This window comes from Panthera uncia (genome assembly GCF_023721935.1).
Source record: "Panthera uncia isolate 11264 chromosome D3 unlocalized genomic scaffold, Puncia_PCG_1.0 HiC_scaffold_8, whole genome shotgun sequence".
Taxonomy (NCBI): domain Eukaryota; kingdom Metazoa; phylum Chordata; class Mammalia; order Carnivora; family Felidae; genus Panthera; species Panthera uncia.
Window position 1 is genome coordinate 273,788 of NW_026057586.1, and position 15,522 is coordinate 289,309.

At 46.3% G+C, this 15,522-nt stretch overlaps 1 protein-coding gene across 3 annotated transcripts; it reads left to right on the top strand.

Annotated features, from left to right (window-relative positions):
• Nucleotides 1-39: 39 nt before the first annotated feature.
• TXNL4A (thioredoxin like 4A) lies at nt 40-12,634 on the top strand. 3 transcript variants are annotated; one of them, XM_049620305.1, is made up of 4 exons: nt 40-101; nt 388-560; nt 9,184-9,287; nt 12,250-12,634. In XM_049620305.1, exons 2-4 carry the CDS (start codon nt 408-410, stop codon nt 12,419-12,421), a joined length of 429 nt encoding a protein of 142 aa, XP_049476262.1. In that variant the 5' UTR covers nt 40-101; nt 388-407; the 3' UTR covers nt 12,422-12,634. The 3 variants fall into 3 exon arrangements, with proteins under 3 accessions (XP_049476262.1, XP_049476263.1, XP_049476261.1); XM_049620306.1 differs by lacking the exon at nt 40-101 and adding an exon at nt 2,971-3,040 and having other exon boundaries at nt 474-560; XM_049620304.1 differs by lacking the exons at nt 40-101; nt 388-560 and adding an exon at nt 6,752-6,773.
• Nucleotides 12,635-15,522: the final 2,888 nt, after the last annotated feature.

A 15,522-nucleotide genomic window follows, 5' to 3' on the forward strand; every position in this document is an offset into this window, starting at 1 on the left:
ACGTCGGCGGGCACGCGCACGCTCACGTCGGCGCGCACGCACTGTCCGGCGCGGGTCCACGCCCGGAAGGACCGCAGCGCGGGACTCTCTAGGCGTCAGAGGTGCGTGCGGTTGGAGCGGGAGTGGACGGCGGTCCGGGGAGGTAGGGGGCGGGGAACTGAGGTGGGGGGAGACCCCCTCGGGGGGAGACCCCCTCGGGGCCCCGCTCCCGGGCAGTGGCCCGCCGGGCGTCCCCTCGGTCCAGGCCCCCTTCCGAGGGTCTCGTGCTGGCCCTTGCGCCCTCCCCGCGGCGGGACCGAGGGGTGAGGGCGGGGGCGACGCGTGGCCCCCCTGCCGGCAGTGCGGTCTGGCCGGAAGGAGCGGGTGCGTGGAATTCCTGTCCCGCAGGTACCCGAGCGGCCCTGAAGATGTCGTACATGCTCCCGCACTTGCACAACGGCTGGCAGGTGGACCAGGCCATCCTTTCGGAGGAAGACCGGGTGGTCGTCATCCGGTTTGGACACGACTGGGACCCCACTTGCATGAAGATGGACGAGGTCCTGTACAGTATAGCCGAAAAGGTAACGCAGCTCCGCCGCTTCGGGTTGCGTTCCGTGATCAGCTTGCTCATTTCACCGGCATTGCTTTTGCTTGTCTGTTTGGCGGTAGAATTTAAAAGTGAGGTTAGAATCCGTCCGGTGCTCCTTCCTCGTGCCTTTATTCCTGGCGTGCAGCACATTCGCTAGATTAGCACACGGATTCTTACCTTGTGGTGGGAGGCTGTGGTCCTGAAACTGTACAGGGTAGGTCCTGTGGTTTTTCTGGGAGAAGTTTCCGCAGATTTTCAAATTTTAAAAATGATTCACGATTCCTTCTCTATAGTGCCATGAACAAACGCCTACAGGTTTTGGGAAGAACGATCGAGTTTACTTAAATAGTTTAGTTTAAAGGGTTGTCCATTTTTGCTACCTTGCTTATCGTACTCGTAAAGCAGAACTTTCATGTTAATCTGGTTTTCTTCTAGTCTTTTTTCCCCTTTACTCCACGATGCTCTTTGTAAGTCACTTGATTTATAGCTTAGAGTGATTCATTTGCAGGAGATGTTAGGAGAGAATAGAATTGTGCTTTGTGGTACTAGTTTTCCTGATGTTTAGTGTTAGTCCCCTGGCTAGTCAGTCTTGCTTGACAACAGAAGTGATGTCATTGGCAACTATTATATAACGGGGGGCTGAGCGCTTTTCTAAATTTCCGCATGGCGATTTTTTTTTAAATGTATGTTTATTTTTGAGAGGGAGAGGGAGAGACCGAGTGTGAGCGGGGGAGGAGCAGAGAGAGAGGGAGACAGAATCCGAAGCAGTTCCAGGCTCTGAGCTGTCAGCACAGAGCCCATCGTGGGGCTCCCCGCCAACTGCCAACTGAGAGTAAAAGTAATGGAAGGGTTGAAGCCATCTTTTCTTAGGGATAAGGGGTTAAAACAACACCTTTTAGTAGGTAGCAAAGATGTGAGGATGTATTTTGTATTTAGGAAAGGAAAAACTATCTGACCTTCAGAACGCCTGGCTGGCTCAGTAGAGCATGCGACTCTTGATCTTGGGGTCATTAGTTCGAGCTCAACATTGGGTATAGTTTACTTAAAAAAAAAAAAACAACAACTATCTGGGGGCACCTGGGTGGTTCAGTGGTTTGAGCGGCTGACTTTGGCTCAGGTAATGTCTTGCAGTCTGTGGGTTCGAGCCCCGTGTCGGGCTCTGTGCTGACAGCTCAGAGCCTGGAGCTGCTTCGGATTCTGTGTCTCCCTCTCTCTCTGCCCCTCCCCCACTCACACTCTGTCTTTCTCTCTCTCTCAAAAATAAATAAACATCAAAAAAAACTATCTGATCTTCTATTGCTAGTTTTTACTGTTTCCTATTTGGTAAGAGAGGCAAAGTGAGATGGGGTGATGGCATTGGGGACATTAGGGACCATTCGTGTGTGTCAGTCATCATGAGTGTCACTTGGGATACTTCCCCAAGTGCACCTCAGATATTCTGATTCTTTTGATCTGGGGTGAGGTCCAGAAACAGGCCCAGCTCCCCTGGGAATTCTGATGTGACTTTCAAAAACCCCTCAACAGAGGTCAGGATCAGAATATGGGTGCTGTGATTAGCAGTCATTCCCCTCCTCTTCCCCAAGGAGCTTGAGGAGGTGCCTGGGGAACTCAGGAGAGCGGCAGTTTTCTGACGCTGGGGGTCCTCCCATTTGGGGTCAGAGGGCATAAATGAGGTGGTGCCAGGGGGTCACGCCTCGCTTAGGCTATGGTGGTCAGGGGCAGATACTAGCCAGTTGAGTCAAGAATTGCCTAAGGACACTTTTCTGAGAAGCAAATTGTCGCTCTGTTGACTTTGAAATGACTTCGGGTGTGTGCCCCGAATTCTGTGTTGCAGGCGACCGTGTGAACACCAGGCGACGTCCAGCTCTCGCTGCCCTCAGTGCGAGGGTACGGTAATTAGAGATGTGAGGCTCGTTTGGCTTCTCATATCTGAGCAAAACCCAGCAAAATGCTTTTAGCTAGGAGACAGATTTTGTGAGTGAATGTAAGTTTTTAGGGACTTTTACCAGAGCTGTTCTTTTCTCATCCGTTTCTGTCAGTTACAGACGCTGTCGCTGGTGGACATACTCTTTCTGGTATTGAACCTGTTGATAAGAATGGCTCAATTGGGCTCATTTTGAGTATTTTTCTTTGTTTTTTTTTTAAGGTATTTTTTCTTTTGTCCCAAAATTTGGATTTCTGTCCTAGTAAACTTTTAATATAATGTTATAGTATAGTTATTAAAAATGCAAACTTGAAATGCATCACGAGATTATGGTTTTCTTTTTTTCTTGGTATAAAGGCAAAATATGAGTTTATAATTCTGGAAGCCCTTTTTGGGGAATCTCAACAGGAATATTTGAAATTTAAAGTTTTAGTATAAAGAACAACTTAACTCTCTATTTAAAAATCTCCCTCTGCAGAAATGGCAGATAGTGGGGGATCTTCCTCATCTTGTTACGAGCCCTGTTTGGATACCCCAGCTGTTTTAAAGTGAGTAAAAGTTGCGCCGTTTAGGCTGGACTTGATTAGATTGTTCTCCTGGAATGTAGTGTGTTGACTTGATGCTTTGACGTTGCTGACCTCCCGACCCCACCTCATGCTGGAGTAGTTTGGAGCTGCTCTGAAGACGTAAGAGATGTGCTGAACGATTTTACAGATGTCTGGAGTTTGCTGGAGTGGTAATAAGCAAAGCTTCCTGATTAACAGCTGATTTTATACACAGCTTCAAAGAGAGACTGTTTGGTGTATCTCTGAGCTGTCTTGAGGTGTCTTGCCGTTTTGTAGGAGGTTCGTGACAGCTCACTGTTACCGAAATCCCATAACGGGGAAGAATAAACAGGACATTTAATTTTTGTGTGTTAAAAGCCCAAATAAGTAGTTTAAAATATGCAAAGCTTCAATGATATCATTGACTCATGAGCATACATTCTCATTAAATTGTATATAAGACAAATATACGTATGGAACATTTTAGAAATGACTTTAGAGAAGAGCATTTTTTTTTTTAATGTTTATTTTTGAGAGAGAGCATGAGTGGGGGAGGGGCAGAGAGCAAGGAAGACACAGAATCTGAAGCAGGCTCCAGGCTCCGAGCTGGCAGCACAGAGCCCAACGCGGGGCTCGAACCCACGAACCACGAGATCATGACCCGAGCCAAAGTCAGCCACTCAACCGACTGAGCCCCCCAGGCACCCTTAGGGGGATCATTCTTAAACCTCGCATAAAGTAAGTTGAACTCTACTGGGAGTTGATGTTCTCATAAGAGCCAACAAAATGTGTATGTTTGCTCTGGATTTGTGTTTCTGGAAATAACAGCCTTGGAGCTAGGAGCAAGCTATGAGGGGCAGTAAGGGTAGAGACCAAGCTTGTTTCTGCTGCTTACTACCCGTATGACCTTAAATAACTTGTCTGTGTGCCTCATTTTACTCATCTGTGGGAAAGGGATGGTAGTGCCTAACCCAGAGGGCAGTCATGAGGATAGAATGAATATAAAAGACTTCCAGAACACTTCTTGTCTCATGTAAGCAGCATGTTCCATAATTCTTAGCCACTGTTGTTAGTATCATTACCACTCACATCGCAGAGTTTTCGAGAGTTATTGTTGAGCTAATCGGGCAAATAGTAGTTGGGGAAAATAAAGTTATCGTGCAGTTTTTTGATGGCTTTGACATGAATTATCTAAAAATCGACTGTTATAAATAAAATACATAGTGCCAGTTGGCAGTCCATAAGATTTTTTCCAGCATTTTAGGTGGGTTCTTAGCCAGAGGAGGAGTCCCATACAAGAGGGTGGAGTGGTGGTTGGGGTCATGTGCCAGCCTCAGTCTCAGTGATGTGCAGGAGTTACTTTTTGGAGGCAAGTTGAGTGGCTTGTAGAAGGACTACCGAACAGTTTAATCCGTGACTTGGTGACGAAAAAGGAGGGGTGCTTATAAAACGTGTAGGCGGTAGAGTTGGAAATCATAGTTACTGTTGTAGACAATCAAAAGAATATGTACATTAAGAAACAACTTGATAATAGAAATGAAATTTGTACATAGAGTCGTTGGTTTTTAAAAGATCCTGTCGAACAGCCAATTAAAATTACTGCCAATATAGCAGGCAAAATACTATTTTAGACATAGTAAGACTTAGGCAAACAAGTTTAAAGTGCCATTTAAAAAGATGACTCCTAAAAAATGAAATAAATAAATAAATCCTGTGGGTAGAGAGGCAAGGAACCTAAAAAAGAGGAAATTCTCACGGTTAAGTAAACTTCAGAGACACACACATTAAAATAGTGTGCTATCGTTTCTTAGATATAGCAGAGCTAAAAAGGTGAAAGTTAATATTGAGGTACCTGTAGAACGGATCTCCTTTCAGGAGGCAGTTTGGCATCGTATAAAAAGCCTTGAGAATAGTCATACCTTATGCCTAGTAACCCCGCGTCTTCAATAGACGAAGTTTTATGCTCCACAAGACCTTTGCTATAACTTCTGTCATAACTGGAAACAACAGCAGTGTCTCATGATAGGAGAACATGGTGATGACCGTGAGCTCTAGCGTTTGAACCCTTAGACGCATCCTGTTGCCAGGTGGGAAACAGACCTGTCCTGTGGTCCTCACGATGGCTCCCAGGGGTAGGTGCTGGCACGTAGTTTGTCCAGGCTCAGAAACAGACGGTTGGGATTTAAACTGGGAATGTCCTGTTCACGGGATGGAATGTTATTTGGCTGTTAGAAGTTATCTTCTAACAGCTTCTTCGATGACATGGGCATCAGTTAATGATGTCAGCTGGAGAAAACAGAATGTATATGATTTCCTCACAAGTGAGCTTGTGGGTCTGGGGAAAGGGAAACACTTTTTGCTTTAAGACACCCATACTATTGATTTTATTTGACTGTCCTATATTTTTAAGTTTTGGGTTTTTTTTCCTTTTAGGTAGCCTGTATACCCCACATGGGCCTGAACTCCCACCCTCAAGATTAAGAGTTGCACGCTGTTCTGACTGAGCCAGCCATGTGCTCCAGCCCAGTGTTTTTTAAACAAGTTGTATAACTTAAGGGCATCTGGCTGGCTCAGTCCGAAGAGAATGCAACTGTTGATCTCAGGGTTATGAGTTCAAGGCCCACATTTGGGGTAGAGTTTGCTTAAAAATACGGGGCTGGACACATAGTAGTGGTTTTCTTTCTTTTTTCTTTTTTTTTTTAATGTTTATTTTTGAGAGGGAGAGAGACAGGGTGTGGGCAGGGGAGGGGCAGAAAGAGAGAGGGAGACACAGAATCCAAAGCGGGCTCCAGGCTCTGAGCTGTCAGCACAGAGCCCGACGCGGGGCTCAAACCCACGAACCGTGAGATCATGACCTGAGCCAAAGTCGGACGCCCAACCGACTGAGCCACCCAGGTGCCCCAGTAGTGGTTTTTCCATTCCATTTCTATATTTTCAAAAGGAACATTATTTGTTTATGTGTATTTTATTTTTGAGAGAGTGGGAGTGAGGAAGGAGCAGAGAGAGAGGGAGACAGAGGATCTGAAGCAGGCTCAGTGCTGAGAGCGTAGGGCCCACCGCGGGTCTCCAACCCACAAACCCCAAGACCACCACCTCAGCCAAAGTCGGACACTTAACCTGCTGAAGCACCCAGGTACCCCAAAATGAACATTTAAAAAAAATTTTTTTTTAACGTTTTATTTATTTTTGAGACAGAGAGAGAGCATGAACGGGGGAGGGGCAGAGAGAGAGGGAGACACAGAATCGGAAGCAGGCTCCGGGCTCTGAGCCATCAGCCCAGAGCCCGACGCGGGTCTCGAACCCACGGACCGTGGGATCGTGACCTGAGCTGAAGTCGGACGCTTAACCGACTGAGCCACCCAGGCGCCCCTGAACGTTTTTTTAAATGGAGAAAATACAGTAGACTCCTAGCTTCATTTCACTTTTATAAAACATACACAGAGTTTTAGTTAACTGTGGGTTCGTCAGTGGGGGTGAAACGTTCAGACCATGTGGAAAGCATCACGACAACTCATGTAACCCGCATTAGAAGCAGCTTGGATAAATGGTAGCTTTTCCAGGGGGAAGACTGGGTAGGTTGTACAGGTTTCTAGGAAGGCCCCTTGGTGCCGCGTGCGGTTCTCATCTGGCCGCCCGGATGGGTGAGCAGCCCCTTGCTTTCTGCCGGTGTTTGAGCTGCAGGAGCTTGAGAGCCTCCCGTCAGACCGAAGTGGCACCCCACCAACCCTGCGGGCAGGTCTGTTTGAACTCAGCGTTACGTGATTAAGCTCACACTGTCCAAAAACACATTTTTAGTGACATTAATGTGTTTCTTGTATTTCAGAATGCAAGCTTATTGTTCAAATTCACTCGATAAGCGTTTACTGGTCCCGTGTATGAGTCAGGTACTGCTTGGCTCTGAGGACACATCAGTAAAGAGAACAGACGTGGTTCCTAGCCTCGGAAAGCCTTAGATTTATCTGGAGAACCATAGTGTACTTTACATAGAGGGGAAGAAAAGAATTAAGTACTGTGCTGTCGTTAGTTGTTTTACTTCTGAACGAGCTACCGTTTTCTTCCTCCTCATTGAAGGCAAAGGGAAGTAGGGCCTGCTCTCAAAGTCTCGCTGTAAAAACCAACGTTTATAGTGAAGATTGTATCGTTGAGTTTGGGTAATTGAATATCTTCATGTATGAAACAGGTGGTATATTTTGATCACTTTAAGAGGACGTGGTTTCTTGTGTCAGTTTCTGCTTTAACTTGGGAGATGTGGAGGTTCTAGGAACTGGAGCCAACTGGCTAAATAGTTCACACTGAATCCGAGTGGCATCTTGGGCTTTCACTGCATTGGCAGTTTACGCTTTAGGGGACAAGTGGACGTGTTTGTTTGGTTTTACTATAAGGTTAACATCTGTCAGTGTAAGTTGTGATAGCTCTGTTGTATTACATGGAAAGTAATAACGGAATAATGATGAAGTGAAACGTAGGGGTAGGCAGCACCTACGGATGCACAGGGTCCCTTTTGCCGGAAAGCTCTGCAGAGGCGTGTGCTGTACTCCAGCCCTGCTGTCTGAGGGCCGCGGCAGTATGAAAAGAACACTTGCCACAGAGGCCATCTGGACACGCGGTGTGTGGCACACTCGATTCCACAGCTGCCTTGTCTTCTGTCACCAGGAAAGAGGGAAATGGGGGGTGGCCAGGAGGGGCCCCAGCTCCATGCCTGGGTCCCTCAGTAACTTCCCTCCTTTCGCAGCCAGTTGTGGGACATGTCCGTATTTAATGCCTTCTGTTGGTCAGACCTCAGCCCTGCACCGTCTTGCACTGTTTATTTTGAGAGAGAGAGAGAGAGAGAGAGAGAGAGAGAGAGAATGAATCCTAAGCAGGCTCCACGCTGTCACCCTAAACACATGAACCATGAGCTCATGACCTGAGCTGAAAGCAAGAGTCGGACCCTCAACCAACTGAGCCACCCAGGCGCCCCATAGGGGCCATTAAAATGTCATGTGTTTTGTCGGAGAGATTCTATTTTGGGAGTTTGTTCTTTGGAAATAATGAAATATGAAATATGTACATAGATTTAAAGGTAAGAATGTTCACAGGTGAATAATTGGTACTAATGAAAAATTTGAATTATTTATTTTCAGGAAAAATCAGAAAATAATGGAGGAATGATAAACTAATGACATAGCTGTTTGATGAAGTATTATGTAGCCCTGAAAATTGTGCTTTGGGAAAGTATGTAATTTGTATAAGAGAATGCTCATAATTAAAGCAGGATATAAAGTACTGTGGCATGGAATGATCATATTTTGTTAAAGCAGTATAAACAGATTAATATGTGTGTGTGTATGCCAGAAAAAATGGGAAAGAGTTTACCAAAAATATATTTGTAGCAGGGCGCCTGGGTGGCTCAGTGCGTTGAGTGTCTGACTTAACTCAGGTCATAATCGCATGGTTCGTGGGTTCACACCCCACATTGGGCTTTGTGGTGACAGCTCAGAGCCTGGAGCCTGCTTCAGATTTCTGTCTGCCTCTCTCTGCCGGTCCCCCACTTGCACACACACACTCTCTCTCAATAATAAACATTAAAAAAAAAATACATTTGTAGCAATTCTGGTGGTTGGGACTGGAGGTGATTCTGTCTTATTTACAGTTTTCTGAGTTTTCTAAATCTGCTATGATGAATCTGCAATTAGAAAAAAATGAAAGAAAATTTGTTGTGTATAGTATTATTTGGAGTAGTAGTCTTAGTATCTGCATGTGTGCACCCCTGGATCAAAAAGGCAGGTGTGCAGCAGATTCTAGCAGTGGGTTTTAAAATAGTGGTTTCCTGTGTGCAATTAAGTATTTGTAGAAGTACAAATCTGGAAAAGTTTGAGATAGGTTATTACTGGATCAGCATGAATGACGTACCTGTGGACATTTTCGGTGGGACTCTCATAACTTGCTGTTGTGAAAGCGGTAAAGCGAGGCGTAAGCAGCCAGTTGTCAGGAACCCGAACGTGCTGAATCATCTCCCTGTGTATTAGCTCTAATGGGAAAGAACGTTGGGGACTTGGTTTGAAAATTGTCCACTTATATACAAATTCTTGTGTTTGTTTTTAACGTGCTTTTGTAGAATAAAAAAATGGTGTGTTACTGTACAGGGTTGTTTCAATCTCTCCTAGGTGAAAAATTTTGCAGTTATCTATCTTGTGGATATTACAGAAGTGCCTGACTTCAACAAAATGTATGAGTTATACGATCCATGCACCGTCATGTTTTTCTTCAGGTATGTTCTCTTAAACTTGTCATTTCAGTTGAATATTGTTGGTCTGGAAGTTTGATGTAATCAGGAGATCTTTATATTTGATGGTATTTAGGTAGTAAAGTCAAGTAACGTCGTGAATTTTAAAAAAGTTCTGTCGCGGAGATTTAATGTAGAAAGGAATCACCATTTGATGTTTGGTCAAAATTTCTTACCGTTTATTGTTAATACAGAAGTTGGTAAATAGCAGTGTTAAGCCTTAGACCATACTCCGAAAGTAGAGCTCCCTGGCTGGCAAGGAATGTTTGGGTGGATTGTGTAGGGTGTGGATTAGCTTTATATTCTGTGTAACAAACGAGCACAAGTTGAGTAGCTAACACAGCACCACTTATGAGCTCAGTGCTGTGTCAAAGTTCGGGCAGGCTCAGTGGGTTCCCGCTCAGGGTCTCACCAAGTCAGAATCGGGCTGGGCCCTTACCTGGACCGTCAGCCTGGGAAGAAGCCACTTGGTTCACTTGGGTTGTTGGCTGAATGCAGTTCCTGGTGCTCACGGGTCCGGGGTCTCTGACTCCTTGCCGGCTCTACGCTGGGACCCCTCCCTGCTCCTGGAGGCCCTTCCGCCTTTGAAGTCTGCACAGTCTCTGAGATTTCCTGTTCTGCTCTTAAGGGCTGTGATTGGAATAGACTCATCCAGATAATCCAGGATTATCTCCTTATTTTAAAGTCGATTGATCAGAAACTTTTGGGACATCTGTCAGAGTCTTTATGCCCCATCATATCACAGTCCCAGGGAATCGGGCAGGAAATTCACAGGGTTTAGTGTAGGATTTTGCCTACCAGTCTGCCCTCTGGCTCCGAAAACTCACATCCTTCTCATATGCAAAATCAGGTATGGACAAGGCTTCTTAGGCTCCTGGACACCACTTGTCTGTGGCCCCAGCTCTCCCAGCACACGGTGTGGGACAGCATAGGAAACAGGTCTGGTTTCCCAAGGGGACGTGAGGAGGAAGGGGGCCGATGCCCCAGCCCTGGGAGGGTGCTTGCCTGGATTTTCCTCCCTTTTTCATGAAAGGCATTCGCAGCTGGGCCGTTTTCCAGCCTCCTTCAGCCAGCAGCACATTGGGTTCTGTCATCTCCTTTCACTGTACCCTCTGTCCCTTGCAGCCGAGTCCCTGGCCTGGGCATCGGGGAAGATCCGTGAGGCACACCTCCCTCTCTTGTGACTGAACGTTTTGGCCTTTAGGGCTTTCCTGGGCTTCAGCAGTAGGTCGTGTGGCTTCCTTTTCCCTGTACCCCCCATTCTGCAGCCGTTGCTGGATTTCAGCACCTTCTGCCATCTGGAGAGGCTGAGAATTGAGTCTTTGTTCGCAGTTCTCACGCTAGGTTGTCTCTCTCGTTTTGCTGTGAGCACCAGGGAGAAACCAGACAGCACCTTCAAGACTTTGCTTGCTTTCCTTCAGTTGAATATCCAAGGGCATCAGTCATTACAAGTCCTTCCCACAGAACCGCAGGATGCCATCGCGATGTCCTGCCAAGTAACAGGGTCCCTTTCCTCCACCCCCAGCAACGCGAGGTCCTCCCTTCCTTTGGAGCCGGCACCGGCTGTGCTCTCCAAGTCCGTGTTTCTTCTCACGGGCTCTTGGAGGCAGTCTAGGCCTTTTCTGTCGTGCTCTTCAAAATGCTCCCCTAGCCCTTCAGGTGGGAGTGAGGCTGAAAGAAAGAAGCCCCCCGCCGTCTGTGCACATGGGTGTTTTAGGACAGAGGCTGCACCAGAGAGAGAACGTCTCTTTCTGCCACCCAGAGTTCTAAGACGAGGCGTGGTGGCACTTCGGTTAATGTTTTCACTAAATGTATATATATTGAGTCCTGCCAGGTTTTGTGGTCTAGTGCTGGGACGCGGATCCTGCCATCAGGGAACTTCGTAGGTTGGGAACAGCTGAGTAAATTAGCAGAGGGAAACAGGTGCCAGAGGGCGGGTATTTATAGGCACACAAACACTGAGTCAGGGTGGCGGGAGCTAAGTGGCAGCTGGGATAGGTTTGGGATGAGCTCCAGCCTTCTGGGGGGCGGGCACACGGCATGAGCTTCATGCTGTGTTTGGGAGCCTGAGAGGACACGGAGTGGCTGGCGGGCGATGGTGGGAGACTGCTGGGGGAGGGGGCGGGAGGGAAGGGTCCAGACACCCAGATCCCCCCTGCCAGGGAGGGGGAGGGGCAGGGTCCAGACCCCCCAGATTCCTGGGCCAGAGTGAGGATGTGGAATGTTATCCTAGAAGTGAAATTTTGTGGCAGAAAAGGAACATCGGATTTGCCTTTTGGAGGCTCACTCCGGTTAAAAGGTGGCCAGACCAAAGACTGCAGGGTGGATGGAGCACTTCATTCTTAGGGAAGTGAGGAGTTAAAGTAATTAAAACTAATCAGTCTTCAGCAAACCTGGAAAAATTAGTGCATCAGGGACAACCAGGGTTAATATCTTCTATAAAGTGCACATATAAATCATTGTTAAAAGTAGCCTCTTAAGAAATACATTTGTAAAGAATTGTCTATGTCTCTAATCATAAAAATCCAAAACATTATTAATTTCACAGTTAGTAGGATTTTTAATGAAATGTACACTAGGTGCTCACAAGAGCACCATGAAAACTCATCCATTGTGTTTCCTGAGTAAATTAGTACAACCCTCTGGGTCCAAGTGACAAAAACTGTGTCCTTTGAGCTTTCGACTACCCTGTAGGGTATTTGTCCTAAGGAGACAGAGAAGAGTACAGAAAGAGCTTGCTCCCCACGCAAGCTGTGTGTTTTTAAGTAGCATTTAGGTTGTTTTCATCTTCTCCTGAATCATGGTGGATCCTCTTGACTGTGTGTTCTTCTCTTAAATGATGTTTAACGACAGTTTGTAAAGGTGCAAAACAGAAAAGCCTTCTTCATGGAACTCTTTTTTAGAAGGATTTTTGTGAGCATTGACCCCCCTGTTTTCCTCTTTGCAGGAACAAGCACATCATGATTGACCTGGGTACTGGGAACAACAACAAGATCAACTGGGCCATGGAAGACAAGCAGGAAATGATAGACATAATCGAGACCGTGTACCGAGGCGCCCGGAAGGGTCGGGGCCTGGTGGTGTCTCCAAAGGACTACTCCACAAAATACAGATACTGAGCTCTCAGCCCATTCTCTGTGCATATAAATGTTGTGGAGTCCTTTTCATGTGGAAATACCTTGAACTATTTAAAGCCTTAGAGCATTTGGACACGAAGAAGTAAGGGTTGCATGGCCTCAACTTTCCGGCCGCCGGGCCATTGTATTTTTATATTAGCAAATATCTGTAAATACCTAGCTGAGGTAAATAAAATACGCAGTGATGGAAAGCCATGATTGCTTATTTCTTGAGAAACTTGACATACAGATCACTGATCTTGGTAGTCAGAAATTAATCGTAATCTTTACCATTGGGAGTGGAATTCGGGCCCATGTCCTATGGGGCCGCCGTGTTTTATACGCCTGGCCGTGGGCGTCTCTGAGACCTGCCGTAACAAAGTACGCAGACGGGGTGACAACGGAAGCGAGGGGGCTCGCACATCCTGCCGGCTAGGACTCCAGATCCAGGTGTGCTCGGGCTGGGGTCTTTGGGGCTGTGATGGAGAATCTGTTCCCTGCCCCTCCCCCAGATTCTGCTAGTTTCTGGCAATCTTTGGCTTGACGCTTCACCCAGATCTTCACGGGGCCTCCTTCCTGTGTGCGGGTCTGTGTCCAGATTTCCCCTTCTTACAGGGACACTGGTCATTGGATGAGGGCCACCCTTCCCCAGCATGACCTCATCTTAACTAATTACACCCGTGATGACCCCATCTCCAACTAAGGGCACATTGTACTGGGGGTAGAACTCATAGGAATTTATGGGGATCACAATTCAACCCAAAACAGAGTCCAAAGGCTTGAGTTCAGAAAGAATATACACTTGGGGGAAAAAGTATTTTTTAGTCTTCTGGCTATAAAAACAGTGCAATAAAATAATGAGTCTTATTTTCCTTTTAAACATAAAGAGTAAGAAGTCGTTTCTTTTTTTTTTTAATTTTTTTTTTAACGTTTGTATTTATTTTTGAGACAGAGAGAGACAGAGCATGAACAGGGGAGGGGCAGAGAGAGAGGGAGACACAGAATCTGAAACGGGCTCCAGGCTCTGAGCTGTCAGCACAGAGCCCAATGCGGGGCTTGAACTCGCGGATCGTGAGATCATGACCTGAGCCGAAGTCGGACGCTCAACCGACTGAGCCACCCAGGCACCCCAAGAAGTCGTTTCTTATTCCTCCAAACATCGTATCTAACGAACTTAGGCTGTATTTTCTGTAGAAACCACAGCTCTTCAGTACATACAGCTGGTTTCCTTATCACGGTGTTGAGTGTCTCTCACCCCAGCAGCATGTTGATGGGTGGGTGGTTAGGATCTTCCCAGGAACATCTTGCGGGGAGCCGGGGCCACACCCTGCAGCCCTGTCTGGTTTCACCGCCAGGCTCTGCTGCTTACTGTGGCAAGTGGCCTCCTGGAGCTCCGTTGTCTCTGGAGTGTGGGGGTGGTAGTGTCTGCTGTCCCATGTCTTGGAATAGTGTCTTTGGATGGTGCCTGCTGGGCCCTCACTGCTGTGACCAGATTGACTGTGGTTGGAACACAAGTACAAAGGAGGTGTGCTTTAAATGGATTTCAAACTCAAATGCAAATCCTCAGCTTCATTCTTCCAGCCTAAACTTGCCCATTTGCAGAATAGGGTGTATGATCCCATATCAAACGAGGGGCTAGTGGGAACATCAGCACGACCCCAAGTACCTGACATAATAGACCGTATTCTACTTTGGACGCGTATCCAAGATAGAACAGCCAACAATCCTAGGAAGAGCTCGCTGTCATTACTCATCAAGGAAATGCAAATCAAAGCCAGGAGATGCCACTTCACGCCCACTAGGATGGCTGTGAGTAGATTCAAAGGGTCAGATGACTACATGTGTGGTCAAGGACGAGTGGATTCAAGGTCAAGGACATGGAGGCGTTGGAGCCCTCGTGCACTGCTGGTGGAGAGGTGGAACGCTGCAGCCACTTTGGAAACCAGTTTGACAGTTTCCCAATAAAATCGGGAAATACCATTTGACCCAGAAATATCAGTCTTGCCTATATGCCAAAGAGAACGAACACGTGTGTCCACACAGGACCTTGGACAGAACATTGGTGGCAGCGTTACTCATGATCGCCAAAATGGGGAAACAACTTGTGTGGCCATCAACTGAAGAATGGTTAGACAAAATATGGCACAGCCATGCAATGGAGTATTAGTTGGTCACAAGTAACTACTGATGTGGGCTACAACATGGTGAACCCTGAAAACATCAGGGTAAGGGAAAGAGGCTAGACGCTACGTATCGTGTGATTCCATTCATAGGAAATATCCAGACTAGGCGTAGGGACAGAAAGTAGATTAGTGGTTGCTTGAGACTAGGAGGAGGGGAAGGGGTGCGGTGGTAGCTAATGGGAATGGGGTTTCTTCTTGAGATGATGAAAGCGTTCTAAAACTGTGATGGTTGTACACATCTGTGAATATACCAAAACCAATGAAGTGTGTGTGTTGACTGGGTGAATTGCATAACATGTGAATTATATCTTATTGATAAAGCTTTATTGCTATTAACAAAAAAATAAGCAAAAAAATTACACTCCACATTTGTAAACTTACTCTGTACTTGCTGTAAACTTGTATTTATAAGTTGTAATAAGTTCATTCACATTTGACTTTAATAACTATCTTTTTCACTGGAAGTGCTTTGTGACTGCAATATAGTTGAATTTATAATAGTTTGGTCTCTTCATTCCAAGTTTATATCTTATCATTATGTACCTACTGTTTACCTTGCCTAGAGCTAAGTGATTTGCAAACCATTTGCAAACCACCTGCGAGGTGGATAGTTTGTAGAGAAGGAAATTAAAGCTTAGGTTGCCCGAAGTTACAACTCCTTACACAGGGCATGAATTCAAACCTAGATCTGCATGGCTACCGAAACGTGCCTCATCACTGCACCAGGTTGTTTTATTCAAGTTGAAATTAGCTAGTGCAGAAAGTATACCAGTACCCTTGGTTCTCTGAATCTGAATGATTTCTGTTTCCCATCCTCCCCAGGATGGTTTTTGTGCAAAGTCCAGGAATTAGTCGTGGCAGCTGACACAGAGGCAACAAGCCTAGAAGGTACCGAATATATTCAGGGACCCAGTAAGTAAT

What these genes read in the sequence shown, in the direction of transcription:
- TXNL4A (XM_049620305.1), top strand. Translation starts at nt 408, where the DNA reads ATGTCGTACATGCTCCCGCACTTGCACAACGGCTGGCAGGTGGACCAG. An exon ending in TGTACAGTATAGCCGAAAAG is followed by an intron (nt 561 to 9,183) that starts GTAACGCAGCTC and finishes AATCTCTCCTAG; the next exon opens with GTGAAAAATTTTGCAGTTAT. An exon ending in ACCGTCATGTTTTTCTTCAG is followed by an intron (nt 9,288 to 12,249) that starts GTATGTTCTCTT and finishes TCCTCTTTGCAG; the next exon opens with GAACAAGCACATCATGATTG.